The 21,888-nt window shown below is 31.1% G+C and overlaps 1 protein-coding gene across 1 annotated transcript in view; it reads right to left on the bottom strand.

Annotated features, from left to right (window-relative positions):
- The window catches only part of LOC108691035, a 59,977-nt gene that overhangs the window by 26,515 nt on the left and 11,574 nt on the right, over nucleotides 1-21,888 (bottom strand). Inside the window, exons 3-4 of the mRNA XM_018198657.1 lie at nucleotides 5,098-5,270; nucleotides 908-1,072 (exon numbers count right to left, since the gene is read on the bottom strand). Coding sequence (XP_018054146.1) covers nucleotides 908-1,072; nucleotides 5,098-5,270 — 338 coding nt within the window. The remainder of the gene's footprint in view (nucleotides 1-907; nucleotides 1,073-5,097; nucleotides 5,271-21,888) is intronic.

The following is a 21,888-nucleotide window of genomic DNA, read 5'->3' as shown; positions in this document are numbered from 1 at the left end:
TATATATATGTATATATATCTTCATTAATAAAATAGTTATAAGCAATAGAAAAAATATTGGAAAAGCATTAGAAAAAACCGAATATATCACATCAAAAAAGTTAAAGGTTAAAATATTTAATTTAATACAGTAATATAGAATCATACATCGATTATTTAAAGTATGTTATTATATTATTTTTGGAATGTATTTTCCGCGATTAAGATACCGTAATTATAACTTGATTTTATCATGAAATAAAATATATCTAAAAAAATAACAGAACATATCATATAAATCGTAAATATAATATAAACAAGAAAGAAAGATTAAAATATATATTATTGAATATCGTCTGCATCAATAATAAATATATGTTTATCTGTCTGCAGACATATCGGACAACTACTAATTAAATGATAAAACTTGAAACGAAAACTATTTTGCGATAGATACGTATGGAAAATGATGTGTTGTTACAGAACACAGGGTGAAATATCGAACGCTGAAGAGTCACTTTAAACGATACTGGCTGATTTATTTCGAACCGTCGATAGTGCGCACACAATGAACTTTGGAATTTTGAGCTATCTGCCCATACCTCGCGGCAAAATCGGCAAAAAAGTCTCGGCCTTTTATTAGCAGATCGTATGCTTCGCACAATGTTCGCCAGTTATATATCGCGAAGCTTACACATGCGCATGAGTATTGTCCTGATAATGAATGAACATGCGACAGTCTTTTGAAAAGTTCGAGAAAAACGTATTGAACAAATATATTTATACATATTATATTGATAAAATATATTATATATTATATTGATAAATCTTGAGAAGATTGATGGAAATTGATGGAAATAATAACGAGGAAAAGAGACTTTTAGGATGGAGAATTCTAGAAGAATTTCATTAAAACTTAAGAACTTACGTCAAGTAAATTCATCAAGGAGGCACGTCTACGAGGATCAGGCTCCGTCATGGCAGCCAACACTGATTGCAAAGCGGAAGAGGGTGAAACGGAAACGGTCCCCGTTAATGCCGTTGCTCTGGGAGTCGTGTCTAATAATGCCCTGCCTAAAGAATACATCCACATCTGAAATCAAAATGAGATTAATCTTTATTAAATACATTAAACATTAAATGTGAGTAATTATAAAACGTTGTGATTAATTATAAAATGTATACATTAAACGTTGATTTAAAAATGCAATAATAGCGTTAAATAATATTAATGCAATTGTATTTAGATTATCTTAATTAGTATCTTAATTAGTATCTTTTGTCTCAGATTTATTATAACACTTAAGGGTATAAATTTTTGATATCATTTCAAGATGAAAATCTTAATGCTAAAATGTAGTTATAACAATTTTTAAATGAAAAGAACTTAAAGTTAATTGATCACTATCCTGAATTCGCGCGCTTAGATATAGCATAATAGTGAAGGTGTTTTTAAACAAGAATTTTATTTTTTTATATTAATATAATTTTGCATACACCTTTCGCGATGTGCTATATCTAAACGCACGAATTCTGGACAGTTTAATTAGTCTTTTCTCATTTAAAAACTATTGTAACCTCGGCATTTTAATGTTAGAATTTTTATTTCAAAATGCTCTCAGAAATCTACTATTAACTGATGTTACAATAAATCTGGGACGTCCTTAGGACATAATTAGCAATGTTAAATACTTAGACATATTCCTGCTAAATTTTAAACTTGCTATAAATTTTTTAATGCATTTTATTATTATGCGCGTACGAAAGATTATATCATTTAATTTATAATAAAAAGAATAACTAGTTAGGCGTATAAAAAGAAATATTTTTCTGTTAAGCTTACGATCAATTTTGAAATGTTTCTCATTCTGAGTGATTTAGCATTAGATTGATAAATAAAAAAGTTGTGTTATCTAAAGAAGAGTTACAATACTCTCAGGAACAACTTTTGTATCAGGTAAACTGTTGAAGTATACATCAATCTTGAAAGCTAAGTCTGTTTCTATCTAAATCGGATTTTTCTTATTTCCGCCAGAGAACATATTATATACACATACGCATCTAAAAATACATCTAGAAGGATTTTGTAGATTCGAGAAAGTATTAGTTATCGACATTTTTATTTGTTGAAAAAACAATGTTGTCCGATACTTTCATCGATAGTAGTAGAAAATATCGACTATGCAGACTTCGTATCTTCGATGCTTGAAAAATAAGCATCGATATTATTCGATACCTTCCATTGAATGCTTGAAAAAAATAATAAACAGCATAGTCGATATAAATAATTCCTTATCACGTGACATTTTTTTCTCAGTTTTTTTAATTATTTTTTGCTGATATTTTATTTTATTTAACAGCACAAGGTTATTTGTCAGTATTTATAATTAAACGTCAGAAAAGCAAGATCTTTATGAACTCTTTTATGAATTTCTACATTGACTTCATGGCTTTCTCATTTATTTACACGGAAGGGAAGCAACGATGTTACACATAAAGTTATAGCACCTGTGCGCTACACCATGTCACAGAGATCATTCTAACAGCTCGCTTGTGCATTGTGTCACGCGGTGAAAAATGTAAGAGCGACAATCGCCGGAAAGTCGAGTGCTTTTTCGTGCTGGCTTTATGTCGTCCAGGTAATCGTCGTTGTGTACCATGATGCTGCAGCCACCACCGGTGGGAGTTTCATGCTTTCCGGAAAAGTAGAATCGTGACGTGAATGTCAAGATGCATAGAACTCTGTTATCAGTGATGAATTTAGGATGTTTCAGATCAAAAATATAACTCAAGCAAAAAATATTTTTAAAGGTTAATTCTTCGATTTCGACAAATTTTGATTGAAATATTTTTTTGATACTTCCTGTATGTTAGTGCTAAAAAGTTACACAAAACGTGAGAATATATATGTTTAATTCCATGCAATTAAATTATGTAATATATAATTATCTTTAATAATATAATTACCTTATGATTCTAAATTTTTTATTTTATATTGCAGTGTAAAATATCGATCTCTTTCAAGTTCAAATGCATAATTTAAAATCGTAAAATTGAAACAGATTACAAAAAAGTTAATGAATCACTATTACTTTTTTCCATATAATATTTAAAAAATAGATCGTAAAAGAAACGACTCTTTCGTACTTTCTTATTACGACTCTTTTGTACTTTCTCATTACGATTGTCACGAACAAAACGGTTGTCTCTACTAAATTACTGATAAAGTGGTAATTATTTCTGACGTAGGAGTAAAAATTATCATACTTTTTGTTATGTGCAGTGAAGCAATTTTCTTCCTTCGTTAAAATCCTGTTGCTACAAATCGAAATTTATTTTTTGATACGTTTCGAAGTATCGATGGAAATGCATCAGTACTTTATTTGATTGAAACTGAATATTGCATCTTGATGCTGGTTTATGTGACAGAGAGAAAACAGATTGAAATATTATATTCTAACGAGTTTTATTGAAAGAATTCCATATTTTGCATTTAATCGATATCATGCTTTCGAGATAATTAATATTGGTCCGTATCGTAATTTCGCATGGAAGGAGAAATATTCATTGTCCAACTTCTAGAATATTTTCTTACTTCTTTCGTGGATTTTAGTTTTAGAGTAATAAAATATAAAACACGAAAGTTAACAATTCTTTCAGTATGTTGAATTGCTTCTCTTCCCTTTTGGTTTTGTTCACATTATATCTTCCGTCAATAAACTATCATGCTATTTCTTTTTGGATCATCAATAAATGTACGTACTGATGTGTTTATAAAATGGAAGCTATCTAAGTTTTTCACGATTTTTTACGACGGATATTTCAAACTATAGAATATTGAATCGTAAAAGCATATTTCCTATCTTTTGTTCTTTTCTCACTGGTTTTATTCACTTCCGTCATATAATCCTGTATAAACATTATATTTACTATCATAAACATTACGAGTTTTATTTCTATTTTAATAGTTATTTTTCGCGTAAATAACGCGTCTTTTTGCGTGTTTAACGAGCGATACGAATGTAGCAGGATAATCAAGATTACGTGCTTTCCGTGAGGTCTTATCTCTCCGTTAGGAGCGAGAGTGAGATAGAGGTTTCGGAATTGATGATATAAAAGAATGATACGCCAAAGTTTATTTATCGTACGCATCGTTTGTTCTTCCTTTAATCTGCAGGAGATAAACACCGTTCTGTGCGCGCAGTTGAAACAACGGGATTCCGTCCGGTCGTCAACGAGAAGAAAGGATAGCCGCTAAAGGGAAGCGAAAGGGATCACCGCTAGGGGGATGGAGGATGAACGAGAGAGCGAGAAAATCCGACAGATGTGCCGGAAAAAAATGCGAGAGAGAGACCATAGAATGGGCGCTAGGATTTTGCTAAAGATACACAAAAATCGGCTTCAGCCTCTGTTGCATCTCTCTTCTTCGAGTTCTTCAAACGGTTAGCGCGAGGCGGTGGTGGATTCGTTAAAAATTCATTCTGAAACGCGGAAGTCGAGCAAATAAAAAGTCGTCGAGCCGTCAAAGGATGGCTACAGCGACCTAATCCTCTTCATGCTGAAAGGATTTTAATAGGACGCGTTAATTTTCCATGCACGATATTCTTTTAATTATGCCATCGGCCTCGCCCTTCCATAAATACTATCATAATTTATATACACGTATGTGTAATTAATAATGTGAATGATTGGAGAAATGGAAATGTTCCTAATAAACATGTTTTATTTATTACATCATTTCTTGATCCTCATCTGTTTCTCACAACGCGCAATCACTCGACTCTGTTTTGAATGTTTATTTTTGCTAGCATAATCTCGCATTGTGTGATTGAACATTTGGAAACTCGTTCAAACATTTCATAAAGGGCAATAATAAGCTTCGTAAGTAGATCGATCGAAAAAGAGAAAGAATTTGTGGAAGATGCAAAGAAAATTAATCTCGAAATACGCTGTTAAAAATGTAAGTTGCAATTACGTAACAGAGAAGTAGATGTGTACCAAACATATGGGAATACCCATTTTAAAGTCTTTCGAGTGACGCACGTCGCGATCGGTCAGAGTGCAATCCGTTATTGGATTAATGGCGCGTCATTAAGTACAGTGCTGAATATGACGTACTTTTTCCGAATCCGTGTCCGAATATACGCGGCCGGGTCGATACTCTGGTGGCAGGTACGCTCGAGCAGTTTCCGGCGGTGCGATCTGCAGCAAAACCCTACCACGTAGTGTCAGTTCCAGCGTATGTGGAGTCACCACTGGTCCTGCTCTCGAACCACCCACCACACCTCCATCTAAAACAAATATTAATGGAAAATGTAAGAACCACAAATTTACTTCTATTTCATATATCTACTTCGTATATCGTAGTAAAAAAGTTTTTTAAAGATATTTTTAGGCTTAAAAAGATCGCTAAAAGATTATTTCATCTAAATTATTGTGATTTATCATATCTACTTCGGTAATTATAAATAATTTATACACAATAAACGATTACCTGATTAAAACTATTATTCTAATGTAATTTTATTTAATAAATTCTTTCAAAAAAGCATTAATTACGTTTGAATATAAAATTGTAAATATATGTATTTATATTCATTTTTATTATTTAAAAAGTTGTTTTTAAAAATATAAAAATTTAATTTTGTTTAAATGATGAAAAAAATCTCTAAATGATATGGCATAAAAAACCTGTCAAATTTTGTGCAATAGTAACTTTTAGTAAAAAATTCTCTTCATCTATTTTAATTATATGAGGTATATATATATATATAATATAATTATAGAAATATAATTATAGAAATATTTTTCTTCTTTAGAACATGTCAATCTGGCATGCTTTGATTCACTGACATGACTTTGTGTTATATAATTACGACTTATCGCTAGAAGCAATTGATTAAGCAATTTGGCAACACGCCCAAGCTATTTACGAAGTGAGATTAGAGTTATAATTAATTCTTTGATTTAATAGTTATAGCCTGTAGAGCGGCTGACAGGTGGACGGAAGTTGGTCGCAGGTGCGCACGTGAGGACTCTCACTCGACAAGAGGATTTTCCGGAAATTGCTCGATTTATTTATTGCAATCGAGTGCCCTCGTCAATTCGAATCATTTATTATCATTTTTTTACACGTGTTGTATGCTTTCGTTCGCTATCTATTTTAGCTGTTTTTCTGAAATCCTAATCTAAATAATTATGCTAAGCGCTCGAAACATAATTGAAAGGAAATCACATCGAGGTAGGGAAAGATTGAGGAAACCGCGAATGAATTCGACCTCTCCTTCTCCTGTAATCTCGTAATTGTGTTTTCATCGATCGTATCGATTTGCGTCTCCAATTGCTGCAATATAGGCTATTCATTGATTTCTCTGTGCAAAATGAAATCAAGTTTTACAAGCAATTTTTGTATGAACTCTTCCATCTCTGAATGAATACGTAGGCCTATCTATATTCTAGAGAGTAAACATTTTTATATTTTCGTGCGAATTTTGTTATGACGCTTCAAAACGCTCCATTCTTTGAACAATAAAGAATAGTTTTGCATAAATTTTGTCTCGTTTCCATTTTTATAGTTTTAGTGAGAAACACAGAGTGAAAAGATGAAAAATTATGTTTTGGCAGAAGGATTAAACGTGTAATTAGTAGAATTTTTAAGTATTATTTTACAGCTGTGTATTATGTAAGTATTTTGTAAAAATATCATTTCATTCTAGTGTCTTCATAATGTCACATTTTTCATAGTAACGTTACTTTGTAATAGCAAACAGTCTGGTCTGACTTCCATTATACCACTTCTGTTATAAATCCTGCATAATTCGCCATTGGGGTGCTAATTCTGCGCGTGTCACGGACATTAACAGCCTAATGGTGGGCTAAAGCGCCTTGACACGGAGAATATTCTCCCGCGAGTACTCCCTGGTAATTTACGTAAGCGCTCCGACCGACAAATTCTTCCCCTTCTGCCGTGTCCCTGCAAAGGCACCAAGGAAATTAGTGAAGACTGCCAAAATCAATACACTAAATGTTTAATACTGAGCATACTCGATTAACTTGAATTAATGTGCAGACGCTTGAATCATTTTCGCATACTGTTTTAATTCAAAAGGTCTATATACCTGTATAAAATGTTTTAAACTGACACAAGTTACTATATAACACTGTGACTTTTTCGTATTGCCGTCCATAAGGCTTTTTATTGAAAGTTTTTTGTTCAGCGATACGGGAGGCGATTTCTAATTTCGCCAGTAGTCAATCTCCGTGAATGATCGGACAGATCTCCGTGTAAATTAGAAAGCAGAGACACGTCGGACGGGACGTTCCAAGCGATAAACTATTTCCGTTCTACGAAGATTTAAGCTCTAAGGAAATTAGGTGAATCTGAACAGATCGACGCGTTCCCCTGACAAATCTCGAATAATCTCTAGGTGGAGAGAGAGATGAGACAGACTCGCGCAGTCACGTCCGTTGATCGAAACATTTCCGCGTCACTTCAATCCGCACATACCTATAGGGATGCATTTAAAATAGAATTACGTAAAAAAAAAGACATTACACATATATGTTTTTCAGATAAAATCGAATGCAAGCGGAATCTGGTCGGGATTGATCACGATCATTGTCGTAAGTTCAGTTTGGTTGTTTTTGAAAATATCAATTTGCATAATGAATACGTTAATTATCGATGCCATTTGCATTTCGTCGGCGGGAAGAAATATACTGGATAAACTGTACAGCGTCATCGGGCATTTGCCTCATCTATCATTGTCCGTTTTTGTTATCGTCGAATGTTATTTCACCCTATGTTGCAACAGTAGTCAATCTTTGTAAACGATCGGACTTGTCTAGGCGTCGCAATTCGACCGCTGACGAAGGCACGATTTCCTGCTCTATGGGATGCAAGAGTCTCCGAACCTAATGCACATCACGGTAATCTACTTGCTGTAGATATGTAGTACGTGCAACAAAACACAAACTCGCTATTTGCGGAATGTTCTATTTAGCCAACAGATAAAATTTTCTCGACACAAAAAAAAAGTTTATCGTTTGTGAGATTTAACATATAAAACTGTATAAGAATTTCATGAGAAAAAAGAAAAACGTAGAATAAATATGTATCATTAATACTCGTGTGAAGTTGGACCCCCCCAATATTTGAGAAAATTAATTTTTTGTCGTTTAAAATTGTCATTTAAAATTGCAAAATTACGCTATGCAAAATATATTTTCGATTTATGCGCTACTATTTCCAAGCAATTTCGATTTTTTGAGCTGCAACTATTAAAGGATTTCCCACGTCTGCCTGCATAGTCAACTCCTCCACTTAACTAAATCTTAATGAATATGTTATATAATAATGCGCTATTTATGCACCCTCGAAATCCGCAAAAAAAAATTTTTGCGCTCATTTCGATTAGTTAAAAAAAAATTTTTTGTGGGGGCTGTCAATCGTGGTAAGAACAACCGATTTGGAAAATCAAATACACAAGATTTATCCGCTATTTATGCGCTTTCATATTCACATATTTTCAACTTTTGCGCTACATCCCTTAAAATACTTCCCTCTTGGAACAAACAGTCATTCATCCCTAGGTCGTTTAAAATTGTAAAATTACGTTATCTAACTAATAATTTTTTAACTAAAGATGTGCAAACGGAAAATCGAATTTTTTTGAAATGTACAAACGAAAATCTATCGATGATTTTTTCAATTTCAATTTGCGTAATTGGAGGGCTAATGTGAAGTCAGCCCTCAAAATTGTTTTTTTAAATAACTTTCTTACTAGAAGTATGTAAATGAAAATTCGAAGTATGTATAAATGTATAATACAAACGATGAGCAATCGAATGAGCTATGGAAAATTAATTTTCTCAAAAGTTGGGGAGCCAATTTCACACGGGTATCATTAATTTATTTTTATGTAGATTTTTTATTCTTTGTTATATCTTAAAATAATACTGTGTGTTTAATGTAACAATTCTTTATATATTTTTATATACATATATTAAAAATTAATAATATTTTAGCTTTGGTTAATTAATAGCAAATGTTATTAGAATTTATTAATAAACAGTGACATATTGAATCATAACTTCATATTTGTATCATAACTTCATATTTGTCCTTGTTTACTGAAGTATATCGAAGATGCAAGTGAATCTTTCAAATGCAATTAACGTATAACATTAATTACTGTCGGCAAATTATTGCAACTGCTTTACTAATATGAAGTGAACTTTCGTTAATGCATATAACCATAAACGAGGTTTTCATATATGATTGATGATCCATGCGTATTCTTCTTCAAACTTCAAACATTAGGTTGCTCTTTCTACATCCCATCATATCTCTCGCGTTTCCTCCACGCTGCGAAAGGTCAAAGCAGATCCCGCGTTACATTGCATTGTGTCTGTCTTCCATCGATCTTCGTTCAGGCAATGGCTTATGGATAATGGCCCGTGGTCCCTTCAAATCTTTCTTCAAAAATGAAAATGTCTGTAAACGTATATATTTTTTTTTCAAGATTTTAGAATAGTCGATTTAACTATTCAAGTGAGTAAATCCAGCGTTTTTTATAATCCGCTATGAATAAAAAATAAAAAGAAGATTTTAAATAGATAATCTGTTAAGATATTTAGTTCTGGCTTGAAGTCCCTTTCATCTCAGAGTCTATTGTGCGTACCACTCTCTGGCAATAAATCTATTTAAAAAATTAAAAATTAAAAATTTAAAAATAATAGATTTACAATAATTATAATTCCGGAGATTAAATTTAGTGATATAAATAATTTCAAATTGCTTCTCTATTATGTAATGTGTTTGAAGTAATTCATTTTGATCTTTCTGAGAATTGCAATGTTGGCGGAAGAAAGAGATATTTGCTTTGTCGAAATTGATAGATAGTTTATAATTCTAGAAAATAGATTTTCCAGGAATTGACTCCTGCTGAATTCCACATTCTTAAGCATACATGCGCAGTATCTTTAACCCAACAAGACAAATTTTTTTTCTCAAAATTTAAAATCCTTTTAATGGCAAGCTACTATGCCCTTAAGGAGCCTACTTGCCAAAAATCATTGGGTTAGTCGTTTAGGCAAAGAGGAGGAGGAGAAGTGATTGATTTTGCTTTGGTCCCAAAAGTTGACTTATTTTTTTGATCGAAAAATTTATCAATGGTCCTTAGATTAAATCTTATATATAGATACTAATTTCTAAATAAAAATGACATTTCAAGTTACACATTAACAGAAAACGTTTTTCCTAATATGAGGTATTTTTCTCGATATATTAGGATATGTGATGGAACAGAGATATACAATACAATAAAGCGATTTGATTGGCAATATTACTGTTTGGCCTAACCATTTACCTTTATGAACTCACGATACTTTTCTTTATACTAAGAAAACAATTTTTCTTTATTTTAAATATATTTAAAATTAGATTCATGCAATTTAAACAAATAAGTTATAATATAAAACTTCTTAATTTAATTATATTATTATATTAATTATATTAATTATATTAAGCATTAAAATTAGAAAATAACTTTTCTTGTTGAAAGGTTTACTTAAATTAAATTCAGGCTTAGTATGTATTTCAGTATAATATTTGAAATATATTGAATGAAATTTTAGAATACTGAATCTGAATCATTTCATTTCAAAAATGGCATTTTAATAAATATTTATTTAAATTAATGTTTCGATTATAAAAATAATAAATGTTACATTAAATTCCACTAAAGTCGCTCACGAACAGTACTTACATGGCACCGTCGATAGATGGACGTTATTTCTCGTAAGAAGAAAACCATATAGAAAAGAATAACAGACGCAGCATTATAAAATTTTTCACTCGTGTTCTAAAGAAATAAATCTTGAAGGCGAATCCAAAATTGAATTCCAAAATGAAAGTGACTAAAGTGTATTTTTTTAAATATATGTTTGACTGCTTGGGGTTTTATTTCAGATTTATTGTGTATTTACATTACGATCTTAAAAGATACTGTATTTAATATTAATGAAATTAAAAAACAATATAAAGATGTATAGGGCACGTAAAAATCAACGTAATTAAGTATAAATGTAAGAACTGTAATATGATATATTAAATATATGAAAAAAAATTCTATAAATAACACATTGTAAAACACATTACATTACATGTTTCGGCTCTTGGATCGAGCAATCTTCAAATAATACAAAATTAACAACTTTAAAATTCATTTCCATCGTCATAGAAAAATCGTGATGAAACCCAATTTATATAGCGATATTGATGAATGCCTCACGGAGACTATGAATTATTTGCAAGCGATTTACTGACCAATTGTTCGGAATTTCTATATTCTAATTATAAAAATATATTCTAATTATAAAAATAATTTAAAAAAAAAAAATATTTGTTAATCAATAAATTTTAAATTCAACATATTTTACATTTAATAATATCATCTATAAACAGAATTTTGGCTCGTGGGTTCTTCGTTGTCATCCATCATTGCAGACTTAGTAATGCGAAAATTGAACAGAATATCTTTTTTATCTTACAATAATCAATTTCTTTTTTATTATCATTATGATTCAGTTGCTGCTGTTCCTTTCTCTGAAATCAATTTCGTTTTTCGAAAGTTTAATTCGTTTCACTCACGTCTATAATTTACGTCAGATTCTGACTTATTAAATTTCCTTGATATTACTATCATGGTTAAAGAAAAACTAACTTTCGATTGATATCAAAAACCGACTTTGTTGAGAAGGTTTTTAAATTATTTTTCAAATCATCTTATCTCCCAAAAGAAGGGTATAATTTTTGGTTTGGTAGACAGAATTTTATTATCTGACTCTGAATTCTATCAAAAGAATCTTACATTGATTGTTAATATACTAATAGAGAACGATTATATCCTTAAATTCATGTTTTTTTATACAATCAATGTTAGAGTTAGAAACATTCAGCGTGGAAGAATTAGTATGTGATTGCACGAACAATGATGATGAAACAAAGGATGTTACATCATGGTTTATTGAGCTCTTTGTATCATTGATAACAGAGAAATTCAAAAAATTTAATAGAGAGGATATTAAAGTTTCCTATTACTAGCTCTAATAAATTGCCAAAGTTCATTTTCATTAAGGTACAAAAGGATTATGATTTAAATTGATCAAAGAATATGTAATATACAAGAATTGTGAAGAATTGTGAAGAATTGTGTGATCATATTCAAGGATTGTGATGCATCATATATCGGACAAACGGGTGGATAACTTAAAATCAGAATTATAGAACACCGTAATCATATTTGTTAGAATACATCTACCCATTCTGTAATCACCGAACATCAACTGCAGACACATGATTTTGACTAACATACAGATACTAGATGAAGAGCCATGTTATAATAAACGCTTAATTTCTGAAATATTAAATATTAAAAAACAAAAAAAAACAGTCTTAATCTTCAAACAAACACGGAAGGTCTTCAAAGGATATACATCGATTATAAACAAAATTTGACATTGTTCTTATCTAGTCATTTTGTCAATCTATTAATATTTGCCTCTCAGATAGTGACAGTCAGCTCTAACGTTAACATATCTTTCAAAAAATTCTTTGATCTGTCCAAATTATCAAGTTTTAATATAGTGAGATACTTTGTTTTACATTGTATTATTATGTTTGACTGGTATACTATCTCTTATATTTTACACGATTTTATAATGAATTTGACGAAGTATTTCTTTTTAAGAAATGATAACTGTGATCACATTAGTGAGTGTTTTATTGAGATGATATTTTTGCTTTTTACAGAATTTAAAAGTAGATAACATTTTAACAGATTTTTATTTTATTCAGATTTTAATTTTATTTTTTATTTTTATTTATTGGTTAACAAATATGTTTTTTTAATTAGAATATGAAATTCCGAACAATCGATCAGTAAATCGCTTGCAAGAAATTCATGGTCTTCGTGAGGCATTTATCAATATCACTATATAAATTGAAAAATCTTTCATCACGATTTTTCTGACAATGGAAATGAATTTTAAGATTGTTAATTTTGTATCATCTGAGAAGGTTCAATCCAAGAACCGAAATATGTAACACAATGTGTTTTACAATGTGTTATTTATAGAATTTTTTTTATACATTTAATATATCATATTATAGTTGTTATATTTATATTTAATTACGTTGTGTGACTTTTAATGTGCCCTATATATCTTTGTATTGTCCTTTAAAAAACTAAGAATCCTGTACTATTTGTTATTTATTGATTTAATAAAATTAAATAAAATTAAATTCGGTTATATATTATAAATAATTTTAGATCACTCTTTTTATGTTTAAAATAATATTTTTTATTTGTCGAAGAATTGTACAATGCCTGGCGGAACAAAGGCATATTCATTTTGTTGAATTAGACAGATGCTTGGTAATTCCGGAAAGTAAGTTTCTCAAGAACTGATGATATTTATTATCTCGGACTTCTGTCGACACCCTATATCGGGAGTGCCTGAAGATTGTTTTAGAGATTCATGAAGCACCGCAATGTTCACCTATTCTCCATTTCTCAACCGCATTGGCGGATTCCAGGACGGTGTCCCGTTCGCGTGGGCGTAACGTAGGCATGCATACATATGTGGGCAGCATAGAGGATGAGGATGTATCCTTGTCTACGTATGGATATACATATATACGCGTGTCTCGACATTGATGGATAGTAGAGTCTTTCGTTTCTGTCTGTTCTATAAACACTGACCGTTTGAAATTTATCCTTTACAATCCTCCTTTATCCCTTTCCTCCTCCTTTACTATGCTATTTAGAATCTCTTATATCTTTTGAGTAATTTGGTGAGTGATTGTTTTGGCGGGAAAAAATTGTGTTGTAAAATGAGGAAATTTCGCGCGAGCGAAGGAAGATTTTTCATGAGTTGCGAAAATCAACAGTTAAAATAACATAAGTAAAATATTATCGGTGAGTAATAACATCAAAATAACATTTTACGGACTGTCTGTAAAATATTACGCATGATGCGTTCTAAAAGTTTATTAACAGTCCTTTGAAGCATATTTATTTAATTCTGCAGCTTTATAGAAAAACATTTCAGTGAGCGGAGAAAGCTTCGAGTTTTAGATATATCTCTTTTGAAAGAAAAAACCGCGGAAAATATCGATTCAATTCGCCTTTGCGGTCAACGATTTACGATACGAGTCTCCTGCGGAGATCGAGACCGACGTTATTGGCGTGAGCATTTTAAAAAGGAGGTCTGATACTGACGCGTCTCTTTCCACTTGAGAGTACGGAAGAGAAATATGTTCCACCTGGCTCTTCTTTGCAGCGTGGCTTGTCGCGAAAGCTATAGATATTAGCATAATCTGTTATTAGCATAATCAAAAATTTGTATGCCTTAAAGTTTTAATTTATAGTCTTAAAGTTGCATTTTTTTATTTTAGTATCAAACTCCGATTATAATTTGTTACACTGCTTAAATAACGTGTGTCTTTTTTTTAAACTAAAGTGTCGAAGCTAAAATACCGTGAAGGGAAACTTAAAACTTTTTTTTAAGAATATATAGTAGAGATATTTTTTATAGCGTATCTTTTAAATAAAAATTATAGTCTTGCTTTCAAAGCAAAATATGAATCTTTATGATGGCATATTTTCATAACCGCTACTGTAACTGCATTATTAAAATTTAGGTCGACCGCGGGATATCGAGAAATCACTGTGCAAAACGTACGCGTCACGCGCGAGACTCAAACATGCAAGACTAACGCGCGATGATAATACTAAAGTGTCGGTTTTCACATGACTGGAATTTCATTTTATAAGAGAGAACATGGAAATAACTGAAATTCCACGACTTCCCGCTACTCGTATAACTTTTCGCTACAATAGGCGCGACAAGCCAGGGAGATGCACATCTCATTGTGACAAATATATCGATTGTAGTCTATATACGCATCGAATAACAAGGCAGAAAAGTGATGCTATTTGTCGCAAAATTAGTCTTTTTTAATATACAGTTATTCAACGAGAGCAGTACAAAACCGATAAGCTCAACTTTTGTTTTTTGTTGCGAATTTGAGAGTTGTTACATTGTTTTTCACTTGCTACTCATTGCATCGGTTGGTCGGACAAAGTTTTGTAAGACTTAACTTCAGTTGCATTAGCTACGCTATCAATCCTACAAATGCACATCGATTTACGAGCTTCTGTACCTTTAATGGCAATCCTCTGTTTTGCGGGTGAAATAGGTAGAGCTTTGAATCCCGAAAAAAAGGAATAGAAAGCACAGTGACATGACACGTATTACATCTTTTGGAGTTTTCTTTCGCAATAAAAAAATTTGCACCAATCAATATGTTACTTATACTCTCGTTTCGTGTGAAATTGCAAATAAATTCCCCAATATAATTTTATAAAAAGTATTATATAAATTACATTCAATAAATTTTACGTAAAAAAAATTTTATTCTTCTCGATTAAATTTTACACTTAAATTAAGTTTTACTACTAAATTTTATGAAATAAGAAACAATAATATTAAAATAAAACATAAGGACTCTTGAAAATGAAATTAAATTAAAATAATGCTAATAACAGTTTAATGGAAACGACAGTGTGTAGTTATATTGTATAAAATAATAAATCGATACACATCGATAAATAAAAGTAAATTGTACATTTTGATTCCAGTAGAGTAATGCAATCGAAAATAATAAATATATGATTTAAATCATAGAGATTTTGTCTCAAATTTGTATAGAAAGAAGAAAAAGACATCAAAAATATTAATAAAATGATATTAAGCACAGTGTGTGGAAATGAGTCACGTCTGTATCTTAATTGTAACAATCACTGCGATCATTAATACACAAAAAAAGAAACTAATATTTTTCCTATATAAAGGAAGAACAGTTTTATTTGAAAACTTAGCTAAAAACAAATCTGCAAATAATTTTGTTGGATCATTAAAATAATTATATAGAACACTAAGCGTTGATGATAATGCAAAAAGTTCTAATATACCAGCAATCAGTTTCAGCATTTTATATAATTATTTTGATCCTCCAAACAAAATTTTTAAATGTGTATCTAGCTAAATTTTTAGATACTTCAGCAAAATAATTTTCTCGAAAGGAAACAAACAAGATAAAATATTGTTTATTCAAGAATGTCTGGAAAGTAAGAATCTTCGAATGTGTGGAAAACAACATCAGGAAACCATTGCAGAGAACGTCCGGAAGGCGAGTTAGTGTATAGTTACTGAATATATGTATATTAGTTACTTGGCGTCCAAGTCGACCGCTGCCGCAAATCGATTCGGTCACCAACAGTAATATGGCAATGTAATTATCGTCTGAATGCGAAGCGTTAGAGAAAAAGGAGTGAGAAAAGGATGAGACATGGCGCCATTGAAGGTGCGATGCGGAAAATTCGGGGGAGGGAGAGGGTAAATATTTAGCCGTGAGCTCTTTCTCAACTGAGCCTGCTGCAGCGATGGCAAATGACGCTATAAAGGTGACAGACCATTAGTAGATGCTATATCTCGTTTTAAGAGTAGAAATCGCTCATCCCCGCAACCCAGATCGACCCTTAAAGTCTGCTTCTTGGAGAGAAGCCGGAAAACTGTACCCGGCCCGGGAGACATACCACTGTAAAATATGCCACGTACATTTACATCTCTCATTTTCCCCGACGTTACCAGCCTTCCCATTCCATTTGCTGAACTGAGCATATGCGATACTTTATGAATGAATCAAGAACAAATGACAGCAAATCCGATGACAAAATTTCTTAAACGTCACAGGTCTTTCTAATCAGAACTTTTTATTTAAAATGAAACTAAGATTTTTTTAAATTATAACATTCTTCTTCTTTTTTTATCGCAAATTGTAAGTACATGAAAAAACGATTATGCTGAAATATTAAAAAATTTAGTTAGATACAGATTTAAAAATAATTTTGTTGGCTTATCAAATAATTATATAGAAAATTCAAGTATTCAAGCATTGATGAACAATGCTGCGCGAAATTTTTATATTCTAGCAATCAGCTTGAGCGTCCTACATAATTTATTGCAACAAAATTATTTTTAGATTTATTTTTAGTTATTTTAAATTACAAAAATTTTTAAGTATTTAAAAAAAACAGTTTTTTCTGTATATCCTAGTCTCAATTATAGCAAATTTAAAAACGTTAGATTACATTCTAAAATTACTATATAATAATCGCAGAATCTTTTTCTATTTTTGTAATTTCACAAATTATAAAAATAAATTTAAGAACGCGACACGCAAAGCTACTCTCTAACACTTTTAGAGAGAGTCTCACTCTGAAGAGTGAAATTTTACTCTTAAAGAAAATTGAAAATTGAGTCGCTCTTATTCAAGACTGATTCAATTTTCACTATTTAGAATGAAATTCTACTCCATAGAATTTTGAAGAACAGAGAGTACATAACATTTGTATTAAATAATCGAAAACTAAAGCTTTTTATGTCAAAATACATTTCACTTTCCTCACATCCCTGATATAACAGGGATGTTGAATAATTCATCAAAATGTAGAATATTATCCGCAGTGAATATTCGCTATGTAAGTACTGACAAATTACGAAAGAGGAATTAGAAAGGTCGTTAACGCGAAAGACGTTCGAAGTATACCGCAGCAATTTTGGCTGCAGCGGTGGTGAAACGTTAATTAATGATCGAGATGGAAGTCGCTAACTGTCGAAGGATGGCGGAGAGTGAAAGATGAGTAGGTATTTCCCATGCGCGTTTAAGATGAGTTTGGAGGAAGGAATCACGGAATCTCACGTTCGCGCGGATGATCGAGTTATGAATGTTGCGAACCGATGATGCTGTTATCGTGATATAATGTATCATCTCTTCTCATAAAGTCATTATCCTAAATTGTACGTTGCAGTAATAGAGAATATACGGTGGAATGTATTAACGGCGTTGTTAAGAGAGTTTCGTGTAACATGAACTGATTACAGACAAACAGACACAGTGGGAATGAAAGTAATGGCAATGAAAGTAATAATAATGCAATATAGTTCTTTATTTATGTGAGAGTCTTGTTTATTCATAGCAGGGAAATTTACGATAGAATGGCAATTTTACGATAGAAGAAACTTCATATCGCAATAATAATGTCAAAATTATAATTTTATAAAGAATTCTTCTATAAAGAAATAATAAGTCGAAGAAGTTTCTCTAACATTTTCGCGGTAAGCCAATACTATTGTTAAATAAAATCAACTCTGGTCAATTCGCTTGAATAATCAGAAATAAAAATCTTCGTGAACAAGTGACTAAAAGCGATCGTCTGATAACGAGTCACAATTCTTACGCGCGTGCCATTCGAATACAATTTCTCTTTCACTTAATTTTTCGCTCACGTACTTTTCATTTCTCATAAAGTCTCACTAACATAGATATTATTGATTTGACTATGGTACATGAATCTTAACTTTTATTATTATTTCATTTTCTGAAGAAAAGATTCTAGATTAATTAAGAATTAAGAAAAAAGAAAAATTTAGAAAACTTTAATTAAAAATAAGATAAAATTGAAATAAGCGTTTGATAAATTTTACAGCAGCTAATAAAGAGAGAAATTTTTTAATTTTATTAAGAATTAATTTAATTAATGTTCTAAATATTTATTTAAATTTATAATAAATTATTATATAACATTTATTTAAATAAATAAATTAGCGAATACTATCATGTTTCGTTTTACGAAATAGATGTACCGTAATCGATTATCTCGAATATTAGGATCTAAATGATTTCTGAAATATAAAGACAAAGATACTAAGAAATCATAAAGGAATACGAATATATAAGAAATGGCCATCTGATGCGTTTCATTTAACACAATCCAAGTTGGATGAATAATTTCTAACTGTTGAAATTATAAGTGATGAAAAACAAAAAATGATATTTTATTCCTTTTAACACAATTCAAGCTGTATGAATAATTTACAGTTGTTAAAGTTGTAAGTGATGAAAAACAAAAAGTGATTTTTTTATTAATTATAGGAATTTACAATAGTCAAAGAATATATATTATTAAAATTGGATATTGCGATCGTCTGTAATTGCTTAATGAATATAGAACATTTTGTCCGAGTATTATTTCTCAAAACAATAATAATATTTCTCTTGAAGTTATCTACTATCTGCTTTTAATTTGTAAAGGACCATTTCAAAGCTTTCAAATTTCCTATAAGCAAGCAAGTGTAGCAAGCGTCAAAAGTTAGAGGGCGTTCTTTTGTAAATAAATAATGTGAGACAAAAATAGAGATAGACAGAGGGAATTTCATATGTCGAAATTATTATGATCCTCGCCCTTCAACTCTCATATAAATTCTATTTGATGAATGATTTCAATATTGCTTGATATCTCTCATCATTTTGAAATGACTTATTCAATCTGTCATAGCGATTCAAATTTTGACGATTTTCGTTCGTTTAGCTCGTCTCGTTTCAGATAAAGGTGGGAGATCAATATTCCAACCTCTTTCAGACCGACTTTGTTTTTTTTATTTTCAACTGTAATAAATACAAGTGTAGATCTGTATAACTTCTACAGATATCTATAGATCAATACAAGAACTAAATCAACATCATATCTCGTGATTACCATGATATCCATATTTTTATTCTATGTTAATCTACTGGCTTTTTTTTACGTTGCAGTCCTTTGATCCTGTAAGCACTTGATAAATTTATCTTTGTGAATGTTCACGAGCAAGCTCAACACATATGTTTTTTCTTTACTATTATGAATGCAGTTTTTTACATTTTGCGATTAATATTAAAATTATTCCAAATTTTAATAAAAATTTTAACTACACTAAAAGATCAACAATTATATATATAAAATGGAATATATATAATTAATCGGAAAACGAGAAACATAAATCTTTATTTACATTTTTTCACATCTTATTATGTAAATTTTTCTATAATTTAACATCAATCATTTAACATTTATCATTGATATTTTTTTAAACTTTTTCTTTCAATTTATTATTTTATCTGCATTGATCGTTTTGAACTTATAAGTACAATCTCATAAATCTTTTACGGTTTAATTTCTTTTTATATTATTGGTCGCACGACAATAATTCTTGTTAAAAGAATAGTGAATTAGTTTGCGCAGCTTTCATACCCAACTAATTAAAAATCGATTACAATTGAAATTTCGATTTGCAGTAAATTATACCGCAGCGAAAAAGAGCAATGGAATGGTTTTCGAGATAAACGTGATTTAAACGTGTGCCTTTGACAGACAGTTGAAAACATCTAGAGCAACGATGCTACCGCTTTTCACTGAGTTCTGTATTAACGCGGATAAAGATATTTCAAAGACATGCGGTAAACGCATGGATTTACTGGCGACCTCATTTGTTGTGCGTCGACTTCTCGCCAAAGGCATTGTGTGTTGCCAACATTATTATAAAGCTTTTGTAGATTTTCCGTGTAGCTAAAGGAACCACCATTGGTATTCCGGGATTCTCTTATACAAGATATATTGTGAATGGATGAAGCACTGTTTTAAAGGGTTGCAATGGTAAGGGTGTTTCTTGTTGTCAGTCAGTTGAAGGCAGATGCTGTGAAGGCGATTACGCGACGGGAACGATTCTCGACAGTAGTGAAACCACACTTTGCATTTAAAACTTTCACAGCTGTGCGGATTTACGCGATAATTCCGAGCTTCCGGCGGCTCCGACGCGGGCTTATTTCGAGGACGTGCGGTTGAATTATCTCACGTGGATGATTTTTGAGGTAAAATTGAAAATTATATATTTTTACACAGAATTGGAAAATGTTAATATTATTGATAATAATTAGACTGCGGATATTTATGCAAAATACTTAACTGAATTTTGCATAAATGCATATTTTGCATAAATTGCATATTTACAGATGGCAATCTCAATCTTTTTACTTTTTAATAACTCTTTAACGAACAACGATCGACTGCTAAAACTATCCGATGGTTAATATTCAGTTAAATATTTTGCATAAATATTCGTAGTCTAATAATAATATTATTATCAATTCTTTGCTTCAAAACATTTTAATTATTTAATAAAATTTATAATATTGATTAGTTGATATTTATGATATTGATAATGTTATCAGATGAATATTTTGATAAAAATAATATTACTATTCTGATATTAATAATATTAGTAATATTTTATTTTATTAATTTAATAACATTAAATTGTAATAATAATTATGATTTATAAAATATTTTTCCTCCTTTCTCTCCCTTCTATCTGTCTTCATCGCTATCTCTTTCACGATACTCTAAATATTTTATTACATCCGGTAATCTCAGCTTGCAAGATTTGAAATTTCTGAGAGAATTTGTGAGATTTTGGAGAAATCTCGCATTCGTGGTATGTTGAAAATTAACGAACAAGATGAATTTTCAGTTTTCAGAGTTAAACGCAAGGACGAATTCTTGGCATTTGAGATAGTAGAGCCCTGTGGTGTCGACGATGCACCGCTTATTATACGGCGCTCGTGAGTCATGCTATGCGGCATCGCAATCGCGTGCAGGATACCTCACGGCTATATCAGGGGGGAGAAACTGGAGGGTCCGAATTGCCGACATTGTAAACACGCCTGTTAAGCCGCGCGTATGTTAGTCAAGAATGAGAGTCTGCTGTAACGTTGAGCGCGGCTTGACGCGTTTAATCTCGCGCGATACCAAGAGAAGGGGACGCTGATGGATATTTCGATACCGAAGATATATCGCCGTATACTTAGCTTTACTATCCATACTTCACTGTCTCCATTAGTTAAGTTCGATGCCAGCACTGTCAAGAAAAAAGTGCAAACTTATATTGACCTCTGTAATTTACTGT

This window comes from Atta colombica, unplaced genomic scaffold (genome assembly GCF_001594045.1).
Source record: "Atta colombica isolate Treedump-2 unplaced genomic scaffold, Acol1.0 scaffold38, whole genome shotgun sequence".
NCBI classification, from domain to species: domain Eukaryota; kingdom Metazoa; phylum Arthropoda; class Insecta; order Hymenoptera; family Formicidae; genus Atta; species Atta colombica.
Note: the sequence above shows the minus strand (reverse complement) of the source record. Positions and strands in the feature narration are given on the sequence as shown.